The 15,904-nt window shown below is 39.2% G+C and overlaps 2 protein-coding genes across 5 annotated transcripts; one reads left to right on the forward strand and one right to left on the reverse strand.

Annotated features, from left to right (window-relative positions):
- Window positions 1-237: 237 nt before the first annotated feature.
- ormdl2 (ORMDL sphingolipid biosynthesis regulator 2) lies at window positions 238-6,948 on the forward strand. 3 transcript variants are annotated; one of them, XM_054779497.1, is made up of 4 exons: window positions 238-372; window positions 1,128-1,301; window positions 2,577-2,732; window positions 6,236-6,948. In XM_054779497.1, the coding sequence occupies exons 1-3, from the start codon at window positions 295-297 to the stop codon at window positions 2,730-2,732; spliced, it is 408 nt and encodes a 135-aa protein (XP_054635472.1). In that variant the 5' UTR covers window positions 238-294; the 3' UTR covers window positions 6,236-6,948. The 3 variants fall into 3 exon arrangements, with proteins under 3 accessions (XP_054635472.1, XP_054635463.1, XP_054635453.1); XM_054779488.1 differs by having other exon boundaries at window positions 2,577-2,728; XM_054779478.1 differs by having other exon boundaries at window positions 239-372; window positions 2,577-2,728; window positions 6,164-6,948.
- A 3,111-nt stretch (window positions 6,949-10,059) lies between these two features.
- Window positions 10,060-14,822, reverse strand: nemp1 (nuclear envelope integral membrane protein 1). 2 transcript variants are annotated; one of them, XM_054782193.1, is made up of 9 exons: window positions 14,671-14,822; window positions 14,247-14,368; window positions 13,169-13,385; window positions 13,027-13,099; window positions 12,834-12,927; window positions 12,638-12,752; window positions 12,290-12,515; window positions 11,989-12,165; window positions 10,060-10,537 (listed from the first exon to the last, which is right to left on the reverse strand). In XM_054782193.1, the coding sequence occupies exons 1-9, from the start codon at window positions 14,777-14,779 to the stop codon at window positions 10,363-10,365; spliced, it is 1,308 nt and encodes a 435-aa protein (XP_054638168.1). In that variant the 5' UTR covers window positions 14,780-14,822; the 3' UTR covers window positions 10,060-10,362. The 2 variants fall into 2 exon arrangements, with proteins under 2 accessions (XP_054638168.1, XP_054638177.1); XM_054782202.1 differs by having other exon boundaries at window positions 10,401-10,537; window positions 12,015-12,165.
- Window positions 14,823-15,904: the final 1,082 nt, after the last annotated feature.

A 15,904-nucleotide genomic window follows, 5' to 3' on the forward strand; every position in this document is an offset into this window, starting at 1 on the left:
TGCTTTTTCTGTACGACTTGTCCTCATTATGGTGAGTTGGAGCCTATCCCAGCTGACTCTCTGTGAGAGGCAGGGGCGCTGCTTGCCACAAGACAAGGCAGGCAACTAACTGCTTGGGGTCCCAGCTCAGTTGGGGGCCACCGAGGGCTGACAAATATTTATTTTTGCTGAACAACGCTGGTTCGAGCGGTCCCAACAAACTTTAGAATCGCCTTTAATTAACGGTAGTCACATGAGGAAAGACCTGAAAGAATTAGAATCTGAAAGATGAGGACCCGGGCTGGTGTTTGACAGATGTCAAGGGACAGCCCAAGAGGGCGGGGTTTAACCAAAACTAGTTTATTTCCTGGTGAGCAGCGACAACACGCAAAGGTAGAGTTTTGAACTCAATAAATCTGTAATAGAGTTGACTATGCGTTTTGTACAATGAAGAGGCGTTATCCTGGCTGTTATAACCAACCACTCGTTTTTACTTCACCATAAGTGAAAGTTTGACCCAGCTAGCGTTTCACTAGCAAGTTGCAAACGTTAGCTAGCTAGCGTGTGAACAATATGTCATTATCGCGTTCAGAACGACACGAGACTTTCTTCTGGGTGACATGTATATGATTTTAAGGAGATCATACTTAATCATTGTTGGTGTTTTACGTGCCCAATGTTTACTTTGGGGTTTTTCGGTCCTCCGTAGAGGAGGACCTGTTTCAAAACCCAGCAGAGCTCCGGCGGGCGGCGTCATTCATTCGTCGTTTAGTGCTTCGGAATGTCAAAATAGATGGATAGATTGTACTTTGTTAATATCTTGAGGGAAACTGATGTGTCACAGCAGCACTGTCTGACATATTTCCACACATACTGTATGTCTGACATATGCAACTCCATCACAAGTAAATGAGGAGCAACAATATGCAAAACGCAGTCAAGACATCTAAAGTACAGGAGACGAACTATGCACACTGAAATACATGTACACATACACAGTTATTACCCAACACAGATTATTTTTCTACATGCAATTTACCAATTGCAACAAAGATGTATGTGTATGTGTAAAAACTTTTGAATCGTATTTTAGCTTCAGTGGATTGATCGCTTTTTCGCATCCTAAATTTGGTCTCACTCTTTCCAAGATGAACGTGGGCGTGGCTCACAGCGAGGTCAACCCCAACACGCAGGTGATGAACAGCCGAGGCATATGGCTCGCCTACCTTCTGCTGACCGTGGTGTTGCACATCATCCTGCTCAGCATTCCTTTTATCACCGTGCCGCTTGTCTGGACCTTGACCAATGTCATCCACAACCTGGTCAGTTTTGAAGCATGCGCTACACTAAAAACTGAGCAGATGAAAACTGCAGCTTCTTGACCACATGGGTTGTATAGCATTGCAATTATCACGTGCTGTACAGTGCTTAACACATTTGTTAGACAGCCAAGGTTTATGCAACAGCCGTCCTAAATTAACAATTGGTAATTACTAAAATAATTTTAAAGACTTTGATAATGGTTAAAACGTCAGTATGTGGAAGCTCTTTAACTGAAATTACATTTTTAATGCTGATATATCATTATTGTTATCCATTCATTTTCAAATACACCGTTTTACTTGTTTAAGCTTACAATTATGTGTTTACTTGCATTCCCGAGCAGATGAATGTGTTTTAATGGTTGAATGTTATGCTTGATTAATTTCTAACTTATTTGGTGATTGCGTGCGCAAAAGGGCTATTTAGTTGTTTCAGTGTATTTGTCAAATAACTTTAAAAAATATATATATCTGAAAATCTAATTTTCTAACACGTTTTTTTTTATAGTTTTGCTAGTATAGTTTTACATGCATAAAACAATTCTAAATGCATTTAAATGATGAATGAAAGGGATAAATGAGCATTTACTGTATGGTTACTTTTATCTTCATTGAAGACTTGGCTGTTCCCAAAAACATGATGTGGCAACGAGATCAACACAGACACCACCTTCCTGTTTTGCCATGCCATGAATTCAATAGTGTTTTTCACCTTCTTTATCAAATGCTGGCAGTTTCAACTTTCTTTGGCTCCATTTTGAGTTATTGAGGAGAGAAACACTCTTGAATTGAAGAAATAACTCTTGGCAGAACAGGAAAGTGGTGTCCGTGTTGATCTCATTGCCACATTGTTTCTTTGAGAGCAGTCATGTCAGGAGTCACGTATTCCACGAAGGTAAAAGTAGCCTTAAATGTACATTTACCCCTTCCATTCCCCATTTATGTGTATTTATATGCAATTGTTTTCTGCAGGTAAAAGTATAATTGTAAAACTTTAAAAACATGTTGCGTTAACATTTTTGGCTTTCTGGAATGGACAAATTGGATTTGCATTATTTCTTAGGAGAGTAATTGACCCTGTTAGCGTCCATTTTGGTTTGAGTCAGACCTTCTGGAGCAGATTAATGATGCTTACCAAGGTTCCACTGTATTTGCTCTTCTCGTACATGTTCCTTTGATTGCCTCAGGAATTGTCTCTTCCCGAAATGTAATCTCGGAGAGAGAATAGAGAATCAGTGTTGAGTCAATTAACAGATGTGTGTGGTTTTGTACCAGGTGATGTACCTGTTTCTGCACACGGTAAAGGGCACACCCTTTGAGACACCTGATCAAGGCAAAGCTCGTCTGCTCACACACTGGGAACAGATGGATTACGGTGTACAGTTCACAGCTTCACGCAAATTCCTCACCATCTCACCAATTGTTCTGTAAGTAAGTCTACACTTGTTCTTTACACCGTGTGCACAATTATTAAGCAAGTCAATATTTTGACCATATTTTGATTTTTTATGCATATTTTCCAACCCTAAGCTGAATAAACTTGAATGCCTATTGGCTTTAAGCATACCAGGTGATGTCCATGTGTGAACTGAGGGAGGGTGTGGCCTTAGGAGATCAACACCCTTTATTAGTTGTGCACAATTATCAGGCGGCTTCTTTTTCTCTGGCAAAATGGGCCAGAAAAGAGATTTAACAGACTCTGAAAAGTCAAGAAGTGTAAAACATCTTTTATAGGGATGCAGCACTCTTGAAATTGCCAAGATATTGTAGCTTGTTGGGTCTCCCCGACCATTATTTTTATGCAGGACAATGCTCCATGTCTCATGCATGCAAGTACTCCATTGCGTGGCTAGCTAGTAAAGGCCTTAAAAATGAAAATATAATGATATGACCTCCTTACTCAACTGACCTAAACTCTATTGAGTGCTTGTGGGCCCTTAAACGTAAGATTTACAGTGAAGAAAAAAGTACACCTCTCTGAACAGTGTCTGGGAGGCTTTGGTTGCTGCTGCACAAAAAGTTGATGGTCAAAGAAAGTGACAGACTCCATGGATGGAAGGCTTTTCCGTGTTATTGCAAAGAAAGGTGGCTATATTGGTTACTGATTTATTTTTGGAAATGTCAGAAATATTTATTTGGTGTTGTTTGTTTAATGTGCTGACTTAAAAAAAAGAAAGAAAGAAAAGAAACTAGTAAGATGGGAATATGTGTTTTTTCTTTGAGTTGCCAAATAATTCTGTCGCCAAGCCCAGCCCGCCAGTTGCTTCCAAAGTATTTCATTTAAACTTTTAACATACAAGCTGGCAACATGACTTGCAAGTAGTCAGAGTCGGTCAATTTGAGAACAACCTTTTGATGGTTTAAGTAGCTTTTCACATGCAACAATCCAGAAAACTACCTTACCCATGGTGCCAAACAAACACCAGTCAACCAATATGTGACACACAACGTAACCTAAGCACTGCACCACCTGGGAAGTAAAAAAGGAGGGACGTTCACATACTCTCTAATCGTCAATTTTTTATCGTTCGTAGCTCATATTGTATTGTACTCTGGGTGTCTTATTCAGTAAAACAAAAAAAAAAAACAACTGTAAAATTCAGTTTTGTTATTTGATGTGGTCTGATGTTTAAAGTGCTCCTGAAAAAAGATCAAGTAAGACAAATAATTCCAGGTGGACTGTTAGAATTATAAGCTTAAACTAGTGTTTTTGTTTTTGTTGACTCAATGCGGCCCACGAGTCAACAAGTTTTCCCACCCCTGGTCTAAAGCCAGGCTTGCTTATACTAAGCGGCGCTCTTTTAACACGGCTATGACCAGGTTATGTCCAGAGTTTCATCTTAAAATCAACTTTGTAAGCGCTGCTGTTTCACTGTGTAACTCATTCGGAGATGGCGTCACCATTTATTGAGAACCTGGTGGACCTGAGAGGAAGAATAATTCGGGCAGCACCACGATGGGAGCGGCTTCTTTGAGATCGCACTGATACACTAGCATTCCCTGATGAAATTCTCTAGAAGGGATATAGATTTTCATCTGAGGGAATACCCTACATTTGCTCACCTTTTGAGCTGAGCATGAGGAATAAAATGCAATAGGAAAAAAAGCAGCAGTCCTTGTGTATGTACTCAGCCCGTTGGCCGTATATTACAGTATTTGCTGGAGGGATAAGCACTCTGAGGCATTAATCAACTGGAACAAAACACTTCTTTATTCTAACAAAAAGGAAAAACTCGCCACACAACACACAACACCACAAGATACAGCATGTGACACATAATTGATATCAGTAAATTATAAAAACAATATAAGACATATTTCAAAGATGAAAAAGGCAATTGTTGCTCCAGTTTATGCATTTTTTCAAATGGATAAGGGTTAATATGTAAAAGTTGCACAGCGTTAAGCTTTCAGAAATTAAAACACACTGTTCTCCCTGACTCTATTGGCAGAGAGAGTGTTTTTTTTGCCAGTGATAATCTTTTTGAACTCTTCATAACGCTCCATAACAATTACTTGCTCCTCTTGTGTGAAATACCATTTTTACAAGGAAGTAGAAAAATATGACATCTAACGCAACCTTTCATATGAACTTGCACTGAGCAGAAAGCCGAAAACCGGACCTGACAAAGTAAGTTGATAACCACCCTCGCAGTAATAACTGTTTGGGGAATTTAGGTTTTGTCAATTTGCATCATGAGCACAAAGCCCGGGAATGTTGTAAGCATGTAAGCAGTGGTCCATGAGTAAATCCGATGTCCAGAGTGGATGTATGGTGAGTGTGGAGGTGTGGTGCAGGAGCGAGCATAAGCGTGTATGAGCGAGTGAGTAGTAAAAACCGCGTGACCTCCCGTCACCCATGCTATGTCACTCCTGCATTGACAGCATATACGGCCCCTCAGTACCGTCAACATAAACAAACGCCAAAACCAAACCAAATAAACTACACCCAAACAAAGCATAAATGGCTCCTACAAGTGGGGTACACCCAGGACTGGTTGCCAGTCAATCCCAGGGTACATATAGACCAAGGATCGGCAACCTTTAACGTCAAAAGAGCCATTTGGGCCCGTTTCCACCAAATTAAAACCCACTCTGAGCCGTATTTGGGGGGTATACGGCGAAAGTGGCTCAACAAAACCCAGGCTTTGTGCTCAAGATGCAACTTGACAAAACATAACATCCGCAATCAGACTTAATTGATCCCGCGACGGTGATTATCAACTTACTTAGTAAAGTCCGGTTTTCGGCTTTGTGCTAAGCGCACGTTCACCTGAAAGGGGGCATTTGACGTCACTACTTCCGCTGATAAGTGAAGCGATCCCAGCTATTGTATTTTTCAGAAAATGAGTAGCGATCGCTTGTCTTTGGCAGCATAAAATAATTACTTTGAAAGTACTCATTGGATGGACCAGTACTCAGAAAAAAGGGAAAGTCCAATCTATAAAGAGGAAAATTGGAAATTTGCACAAGTTGGGAAAGTCTTTTGGAGACAATTAGACATAAAATCTTTCAAATAAATCAACAAAGACCCCTGGAACCTTTGCACCACAGTGTATTACGATGCAGAAGTCACCATAGCATTATGAATTATGAATATTGTGCTGTGTGGATTGAAGTCCATTAGTCCAACAGACAATAGAATATTCTGTAAGGGTCAAATATAAACAATTTAAATAAATAAATGTTATCATTTGAATTATCCATGTCAGTATTGAAACTCTCTTGCACTTGTACCTTAAACCAAGCAAACTGATTTAATCTGAAGCTTTGATGCTAAGAACGTACAGTATATTTTACATTTTATTATATAATTAATGTTGAATTTATACAGCACTGATATGATGTGTTTGTCTTTGCAGGTATATTCTTGCCAGTTTCTACACAAAGTACGACCGTACGCATTTCTTAATTAACACCTGCTCCCTCCTCAGTGTTCTCCTGCCAAAGTTGCCTCTCTTCCATGGAGTGCGGATATTTGGAATCAACAAATACTGACAGAACAAACTGAACACTGGAAGTTAAACACTGCAAATACTGGACTTTTTCGTTGTCTGTCCTCGCTTTGCTCTTTTACGTCTGTCCGAGTCCTCTGTGCTGTCTCTGGGAAGCAATGTATGGAATTGCTGTTTGTATTGACGGTAAAAGGAGCACAGGTCTGCTGAAGTTTTGTAAAAACATGTATCTTTATCAGAGGTGTTTTTCTTAAAAGACATCATTTTCTTCTTGCTGCGGAAGGAGCTACGTGTTTAACTTGCACTGCTTTGGGATGGGAAATCTAGCCATTACCCATGTATTCGAGAAATATCACACACTGCCTTACTTTCTTCACAAAATGCACTCTTTATTGTGTGTTGCAGAGAACTTCGTTGTATTAAAATGATCTATTCTGCATTTGATGATTGTCTTGAAAGCTGATATTACTTTGCCTGTGTGTAATCAGCCACAAGATGATTCTCTTCTACATGTTTCATAATAATATTGTTCCCACAAGGTAGAAACATGATGTTTGGGACTTAATGGACTTCCTTGCCAGACACAACCAGGACTGGCTACAAGTCTGTAAACTGTATGCTTGTGGCTATTAATGTGAATGATTCCCTTCTTACATTTTACATAACTACAATAAATTTTTGCTGTGATATGATTTTCACAGATTTTTCTTTGCCATCAATTCTATACAATGAGCGGTGAATGCTGTATAGTGTACACATGTAAAACGATGTATTTATAATAAAAGTAGGGTCAAGTAACTGATATATTGTATTACAGCACAATAAACATAAAAGAAAATAAGGCAGGTCAAACTAAAACCATTGGACTAGCGTTTATTTAACCAAAAGGCCCCAAACCAAAAGTACTTGAAGGCAGCATGTATAGTAAAGGTTTTGTCAGATGTTCTTGAACCTGAGCCCAAATATAGATTAAGTTTGGCTTTGAGTTCTGAGAACATTTGTCAACGTTCTACAGTGAAACAAATTAATTTCCACACAAATTTCTAAAAATAGAATATAGAATAAATGTGACCCCAAACCTATACCTTGGGGGATGCCACATTCAAAGGTGTGGAGGTGTGACTTGGACTCCACTTGACAATGTCTTCAAAGACTTGCAACTTCACTCGGACTTTGAAATCAATGACTCGGGAGTAGACTCAGGCTGTAGTCTGATGACTTGAATATACGTGACATTTTCAGAGAATGTGTGTGAGAAAATTGGGCCCATTCAAAGTATTCAACTAATGTGATCATTATGTAATTTCCAGAAAGACAACATATTTTCCCTTTAAATGTACCTCATTGAATGCATGTATTAAAGTCCAATCAGGTTTAAGAACAACCAATGAATGTGTGGATTACATTTCTCTGACCGAATCCTGAATGCTATGTCAGCACTCATTTTCTGTGACTAAGGGGGTATTCTGCAAAGTGTGCTTAGTGGAAAGCCAGACTTTGCTCGTTTGACGAAGGTAGCTCTCTTTTAAAGCAGCAGTATCACAATGGTAACTTAAACGAAACTCACAACAGGATTTGAGCTTAAAATCGACTATCGACTGTTTCACTGTTTAATGAATTCGGAGATGGCATCACCATTTATTTAGAACCTACGGACCTCTCGAGGGGATATGGAGAAAAAAGCATTGGAAAAAAAAGAGCATTCCCTGATGATATTATACATCTATAGGCGAGATAGGTTTTCAGCTGAGAGAATACACATTTTGATCCGAGCACCAGGAATAAAATGCAATTTGAAATATTAATAATTAGGCCCATGTTAGCAGACGTTTATGTCACAGCAGTCGTAAGTACTCAGCCCTTTAGTGTTCTTATATTACAATATTTGCTGGAAGCACTCTGAGGCATCATTCAACTGGAAGAAAACACTTATTTATTATAACAAGGAAAAAAATTGGTTTCCACGAAACGCGTCAACACTACCATCAAGATGACATATTTCAAAGATGAAAAAAGACTGTTGTTGCTCAGATTTATTTGTTTAAGTGTTAATATGTCAAAGTTGTGCAACGTTGAGCGTTGATAAATGAAGACTAGTAGGGTATAGTTAGTGTAATAATCAGTGTTAACTTGCGCATTCTCACGCTGCAAGCTAGCATGCTAGTGGTCCTCCCTAGCTCTATTGGCGGCAACAGTGTCGCTTTTAGCAGTCATAATCTTTTAGGAACTCCTCCTAATTACTTGCTAGGATCGCTTCAATTTTCAGCAGAAGTAGAATAATATCACGTCAAACACGTCAATTAATTGTGATTACGAATTTTACTTGTAGGTTCTGTTGAGCTGCATCTTGAGCACAAAGCCTGGGTTGGTTGAGCCACATTCGCAGAATACCCCCCTAAGTCTTGTCACGCTGGTATTACTTGATGTAAATATAAATAAAAAATAAAAATGCATTTGTCAAATATCACAGATTGTTACACTGTTAAAATGGCATTTTATTTGGGAGACACTAAACGGTGCTTATGAAGGACTCGAAAATTTCAAGCCTTTCAACCTCTCTTGACATGGACTTGCATGTCTTTACTTGAGACTTGAGATTAAAGACTTGAGACTTGCAAAACAATGACTTGCTCCCACCTCTGGCCACATTTATGGGGATGGTCGGATTCCCCTTTTCCACTTCTTCCTCCTCCACATTTCTTTGTATCCATTATGGAAAGCACTCACTCAGTTTAATCTGCTGCATAAATACATGTTATTTACTTCCAGTATGCACTTAGCGTGACATTAGTTTTTCACACGACATAGTAAAACGCAAACAGGGTCATGCACGAGTTAATTCAGTTTAGATCATGAGATTATGGGACACCCATTAGTCATCAAGGGAGATTATTTTTCTCATTTGCTTTTACGTTGCAGCAAGGTTACTTGCTCTGATGCTGTGTTGCGTAGGACTATCTCATAGGAAATAAACCACGTAAATGTGATTACAGATTACACCCCCACTTTAAGCCGGGGAAATACATGCAAATTTCATTTGCTGCATCAGCCCTTTTCAACACAGAGTGCCAAGCGCAATCAAAGGCCATGAACCAAGTCATAGCAGGAGAATGCCGAGGGAAGTTAGAGTAAATGTCACCATGTCAAATCTACATTGTAAGTGCAGCAAGATACAGCATACTGAAAGATACCAGAGTTGAGGTCTAATTTTGAACCTCAGCAGCCAATTAGGTGAGGTAAACCACTCACATTATGTTGAGATTTCAAGTGCACCGGTGCAGTGTTGCACATCTAGTTTTAGACTGGATCAATATACCAAGACATTTTTCAGACTTGAGCACACCTGAAATGTGTCCATTTGAATTATGAGAGCATGGGTTCAGACATAAGATTTGAAGATGGCGGCGTGGAAAAAGTCACTCTAATGAAGGACTGAGGATTTCACGGAATACAGCCTCAACCTGATTCCAGGTTGAGGAACTGGCAAAAATGTAAAGTATGTCATTCAAAACACTGACTTACACACATGGCATTTCCTGAATGTTTAGATTAAAAACCATGGACTCACAGCTCCATGTACAGTATGTGCTCCTAATGTTGGTCAATACGAGATTTGGTCAAGCAAAAATGTTTTGTTTAGTGCCATTATTAGCGCTTCAAACAACATTTTTTATGGACTCATAAAAATTTTATGGTATTACATTTCTATGTTCTAATTGTTTATTTGTGACTATATTCCATCATTAGAATAGAAAATAGAGTTAGGAAAAAACATGACTTGCACCAAGAGATTGCAATCACACTGCTTCAAAATAAAACTTTATCAGCTCTATCTGCAGTATACTACAGTCATATGCTGTCACAAAAATTCACACTCCCATAAACCGTGTTCCAAGTTCAATGTTTGATCTCATTCTAAAAGAAGTCTTTGGCCCTATGTGAGGAAATCCAGCTACCGTACATTGTGAAAAAAATATATCATCTTAATAAAAATGACCACACTTGAGTCTGTAATGGCCTACAACTTCTTCTGCAACCCAGTGGCTCAACAGTCTTGAGTGGTAGTGTCGACCTTTCCAAAGGGTAGAAATTCAAGGTTCACTTTTTTAAGGCATGCGAGTTGCTCCACCCTGGTTTTGGCAGAGGCTGGATGGGTCTTCGTCGTCATCATCTGTGTCAAAAAAGTCGTTCTCCCAAAAATCTCTGCAGCCATATTCCTGCGCGTGAACAGACACCTCATTTGCCATCAAGTGAGATGACCCCTCAATGAAATCAGCAAACCTGTCGATAAAAAGATGAGGCAAGCTTGTCAAGATGTTGCAGTGTGTCACAACATGGCCTCTTATCAAAAAACAACAACAAAAAAGGATTACATACAGCACATCATTACCTACAGTCATGGAAAAAATTACAGGCCACCCTTGTTTCTTCAGTTTATTGATCCATTTTACAACTAAAGGTTCATTTGTTTGTACAAATATAATTATAACAATCTACCAACTTCCATGGCTTTCTTAACAACCAAGATCGCTTAAGTTCTTACATGAATAGCTATATTTGTACTGCCAAGAAATGTTATGAGCTCTTATGAGCTATTTTTGTTATCATTGTTATATTTGTCCAAACAAAAGTGCCTTTAGTTGTATCAGCCATTAAAATTAACAAGAAACTGAAGAAACAAAAGCTAACTAACTGCAGGTGAACATCGCCATTCTGAATTACTTTGTCACTGCATCCACACACTACAATTTTCTCCGGCTAAACTCAGACAAAATTTTAATTATTGTCTGTGGCTCACCGAAACAAACAGAAAGTGTTATCAATCACCTTGGGACTCTCTCTCACTAAAAACCTAATCATCAGGTTAGAAATGTAGGGGTAATAATGGACTCAGGCCTGACCTTTAACAGCCACATTAAATCAATAACATCAGCAGCTTTTTACCGCCTAAAAACATTGCCAAAATCAAGGGAATAGTGTCTATACCAGGCTTAGAGAGACTAAGCCATGCCTTTGTCTCCAGAAGGCTAGACTACTGGAACGGCCTTCTCACTGGGCTCTCTAAACGAGCTGTAAAATAGCTGCAGTACATCCAGAATGCTGCTGCTTGAGTCCTGACTAGAACCAGGAAATATGACCATATTAGTCCAGTACCGACCAGTCCAGGGTGTACCCCACCTCTTGCCCAAAGTGAGCTGGGACATGCTCCAGTTTACCCGCGACCCTAGTGAGGATAAGCGGCATAGAAGATGGATGGATAGTTCGGTACTCGGGTCTCTGCACTGGCTTCCCATCGCTACAAGTCTTTTTATGGTCTAGAGCCAATGTACATCTCTGACATGTTAGAGCCACATGAACCATCTCGGGCTCTGAGAAGCTCAGGGAGTGGTCTCCTGTGGGTGCCCAGTGTCACTACTAAACACTGTGAGGCTGCGTTTCATTTTTATGCTACCATAATCTGGAACAGTCTTCCAAAAAATGTGAGACAAACCTCAACTTTGGCAATGTTCAAATCCAGGCTAAAACACTTCTATTCAACTGTGCAGAGGACAACTGAAAGTATTTTACTTTTATGGACTTATTTTATGAATTGATTTAGCCTTCTTTTCTGTAAAGCACTTTGACCTTGTGTACAAACTGTGCTCTATAAATAAAATTGCCTTGCCTTACAAATAAAAGAGACTAATTAACACTTAATGTATTTAATGAGAGGGAAAAATGACTATGGCCACCTCTTGGGGGACTGAAGCCTGCTTACTGCCTTCCATGGGCTGAACTCTGGGCTGTTACAGTACTTCCTCAACTCTTCCAGGGAACGCAGAGTCTCCTCCTCCCCTTGCTTGCGATACTCTTCCTCTGTCAACAGGCGACGCTTCTCCGGCTTCCAGTGAATATAGTGTCGGATTTTCCTACACAACAACAATGCAAATTAGTCCTGTCCTCCAAAAGAAAAATAGAATCAAATACAAATGGCTGTCATTTCGTAGCAACATTCACAAAGCTCTCTCGCGCCATCTTGTGTCAGCCCCTCACCTCGCTACAACGACTGCCATCACGATGGGGTACTCCAGATTCTTAGCAAGCAGGGCTGCGACAATAATGGCAAATGCGACTTGCTGAATTTGAATTCCTAGATAAATGAAGAGCAAGCCGAACAACTGCAGCGTCCATGACAGAATGTTGACGCTCTTTTCATCCACCAGAGGGCCGTAGCGGTAACACACAGCGAAACTGATGAAGCCAACCACTCCCACGTAACCTGGGGAGGTGGAAGTATACTAGCTCACATAGTGTGATAGAAAATCTTGCACTAAGCAAAGAGATAGGATGCATGATGAAATGGTCATTATTTATATGATTATGTATTCGATTTGTCTGTACCTAAAGCCGCATGCCAATGTTCTTGAAGGATCAGGTTGAGGTTCCTACAGACAAGTTGGATGGTGTACACAGAGAATGACCAGCCGCCAACAATAAATAAATAAAAGGGGCTTCTCTGTGGAAACACAAATAGTATGTACTGTTTTAAAACTGACATGCATGTGTTTCTTTTTATATTACCAACGGCTCATATTACCCTTGGCAAAAGCCGAGCCAGTAAGAAAAAGACAATGATGAGAGAAGCAATCATTCCTGTACCCATGCCAGCAGAGTAGAAGAAGATTTGGCTCCTATTGTAAAAAAACAAAACAAAACAAAAAACATCAAACATTACCTTAAAAACTTTAATGCACTTGCGAGGAAAAGTGTTAAAAGAAAAGGTAATTTACCTGCTTAGGGAGTCGGCAAAAGCAAACAGCATTACTCCAGCGAGGAAAACAATAAATAAATAGATGTCAAACTCTGAAAGAAAACACAAACAATTTTGTTGGCCTAACAGAAATGATAACAGACAGACTGATTTCCACTTACTGCGTAGTGACTTGACAGTGTAATTGGTCTCGTCAGTAGGTTCAATCTTGAAACATGTCTTGTTGCTGAACAGGTTGATGTTTATAGTGGTTTCATTGTGGCCTTCACGCAACAAACCCTGGACCCAGCTCCAGAGAGTGAAGCGCTCCAGCTCTTGCAGTTCTTCCTCACCTCTTACGGTTTCTACCTTGAACATCTTCAGACTCCAAACTCTGACCTGTTTAAAAAAAACAAGAATGACATTGCTTTGCCTATGCCAGAGTAGTGTAATATAAAACTACAATAGTTTTAAACAAATACTGTATATCCCAAGCAAAGCAAAACCAAACATTTATTCATCAATTTTCTCTTCATTGGGGTGAGCTGGAGCCTACCTCAGCTGACTTTGAGGTACACCTTGGAGAGGTTGCATTTGGAGACAAACAATCATTCACACCTATGAACAATTGTGGGTTTTTATTTTATTTTTTAATGGACAATTTAGAGTCTCAATTTAGAATCAAGGCTGTACCCCGCCTCTCGCACAAAGTCAGCTGGGATAGGCTCCAGCATACCCCTGCAACCCGAATGAGGATAAGCGGCATAGAAAATGGATGGATGGAATTTAGTCCTCCAACTAACTTTACATGCATGTCTTTGGGATTAGTATCTGGAGAAAACCCATGCAAGCACAGGGAAAACATGCAAACGCCACACAGCAGTGTTCCAACTCTCCATGACTGGAAGGCAAACATGCTAACCTAACAATCAGTCCAGTGATTCCCAACCAGGGGTACGTTTACTGCTAATGGTACACAAGCAAATTGCAGGGGGTAAGTGGAAACATTTACTGTAAATTATTTCCAGGGTGGTAACTAAATCTTCTTAGTCATTTCATATTATGTGGGACAATAAAATGGAACGTGTGTGCTACAACTATTTTCTCCACGGAGATACTAACCTGCGGGACAGCTGCGCCTCTGGGGGCACACAAGACAAAAAAAGGCTGGGAAACACTGCACTAGTCTATCATGCGGCCTATCAATATTTACTTGTGTTAAATTAAAATTCTAAATATAAAAAATGCCAAATAACAAACCTGAATTCTTGTCCAAGTTTGCCTCCAGTTTGGGACAATGGTGTTTGTGTAACAGAACAGGTTGGTCCCTGCTATTGCATATGATTCTCCATCTCTGAGATCGATTATTGTTGGCTTGTTACCTAGATTACATAAGGACATTCATTCATTCGTCAGAAAAGGCAAACAACTTGAACACATGCACATATGTGATGTGTACTGATGAGTGAGCTAAATTGAAAACTAGTTCACTACAACATTCAATGTACCAAATGTTACGTTAAAAGGCAAATGGAGGTCAGTAGTGTGCGGTTTGCATAAAAAGGCTATCTTATCTATTTACGTCTAAAACTTAGCAAGACTGTTAATTCTCTTGTTGTGATATGATACTGTATATATTTGAAAACAATTAAATCCCTAAATACAGCGTCCAACCTCATGTTACCTGTAGTTTGTGATGATGTTTGAGGTAAACAAAAAAGCAGCACCGTAAAAAATATGGACTCGGCTCTTGTACACATTACACGCTTTCGTTCTTTCATGTATCCCGCCATGATGATAACGACAGTTTCTTTTCTCTCGTTTAACCCCGCCCTTTCCTGTTCCTGTTGCGCCTGAGACATCCAGCCAACCAGAGCATTGGACCAGATTTTTTTCCTTTTTTTCCATCATTAAACTTTATTGATGCTACTTTTAAAACGGAAGCGAGTAATAAGGAGGCTAAACAGTGCCTGACAAGAGATGAAATGTTCTGGGATACATCTGAATACTACAATTCTTTGCTAAAGAATGTATTGTTCTCATGTCAAATGGCATAACTTGTCACATAATTTATTTGATATATTTATTATCACCCATGTTTATCTTTTTATTTAATATATTTTTATATTAAGGTGATTAGCCCATAGCGTCCATCTGGAATTGTCATTGTACTCCCAAGGTCAAACTTAATTTATTCAGTCAGTGATTAAGATCACTGTTTCACAGTAATGATAACATCAACAACAACAACAACAACATCAACTGCTCATTAAACGTGTTCTAATATGAGAGAGCCTAAAATCACACATAAGAAGTTATTTTTCCCAAATATTCATATTTGGAGCGAAAAGTTGAGCTGCTTCAGGATCACATGAACAGTGTGCTCAAGAGGGTATTATTCAACAATTTACTTTGTGTGTATATATTTTCAGCTGTTTGCTGACCAGTTTGTTGCGCAAATAAATGTTTTAATACATTGTGTGGATTGCACTGCGTTTTTTGCACTGTGTTTTAGTCTTTTTTGTGGTTATTCTTGCTTGATCAATTAAACCGAGCAATACAAGAATGAGTCTTAAATCTGGTTTGGAATGGCTGCATAACTACAAAAGCTCATCCAGTCTTGTGTGTTGACTGCCAGTGAACAGAATTTTAAAAAAATGAAGTTGCCCTGCACTAAAGTTAGGGTGACCATATTTTGATTACCAAAAACCAGGACACCTCAAATGATATTGAAAGTTTATTCAAAGATGCCTTACAATTTCAAAACATTTAAAGTATTTGCCTCCTCTTTATGGATAAAATAGTTGTATACAAAATACTCTCTATAACCAAACACACAAATTCAAAAAGGCTTCTCAGAGGTTACTCAACATGTTTTATTTGCCTAAAATAATATCTCTTTTATCAGATTCAATGGT

Source organism: Dunckerocampus dactyliophorus, chromosome 1 (genome assembly GCF_027744805.1).
Source record: "Dunckerocampus dactyliophorus isolate RoL2022-P2 chromosome 1, RoL_Ddac_1.1, whole genome shotgun sequence".
NCBI lineage: Eukaryota > Metazoa > Chordata > Actinopteri > Syngnathiformes > Syngnathidae > Dunckerocampus > Dunckerocampus dactyliophorus.

What these genes read in the sequence shown, in the direction of transcription:
- ormdl2 (XM_054779478.1), top strand. Translation starts at nt 295, where the DNA reads ATGTCAAGGGACAGCCCAAGAGGGCGGGGTTTAACCAAAACTAGTTTA. An exon ending in AGCAGCGACAACACGCAAAG is followed by an intron (nt 373 to 1,127) that starts GTAGAGTTTTGA and finishes ACTCTTTCCAAG; the next exon opens with ATGAACGTGGGCGTGGCTCA. An exon ending in CCAATGTCATCCACAACCTG is followed by an intron (nt 1,302 to 2,576) that starts GTCAGTTTTGAA and finishes GTTTTGTACCAG; the next exon opens with GTGATGTACCTGTTTCTGCA.
- nemp1 (XM_054782193.1), bottom strand. Translation starts at nt 14,779, where the DNA reads ATGGCGGGATACATGAAAGAACGAAAGCGTGTAATGTGTACAAGAGCC. An exon ending in CACTGTCAAGTCACTACGCA is followed by an intron (nt 13,100 to 13,168) that starts GTAAGTGGAAAT and finishes GTTTTCTTTCAG; the next exon opens with AGTTTGACATCTATTTATTT. An exon ending in ATGGCAGTCGTTGTAGCGAG is followed by an intron (nt 12,166 to 12,289) that starts GTGAGGGGCTGA and finishes GTTGTTGTGTAG; the next exon opens with GAAAATCCGACACTATATTC.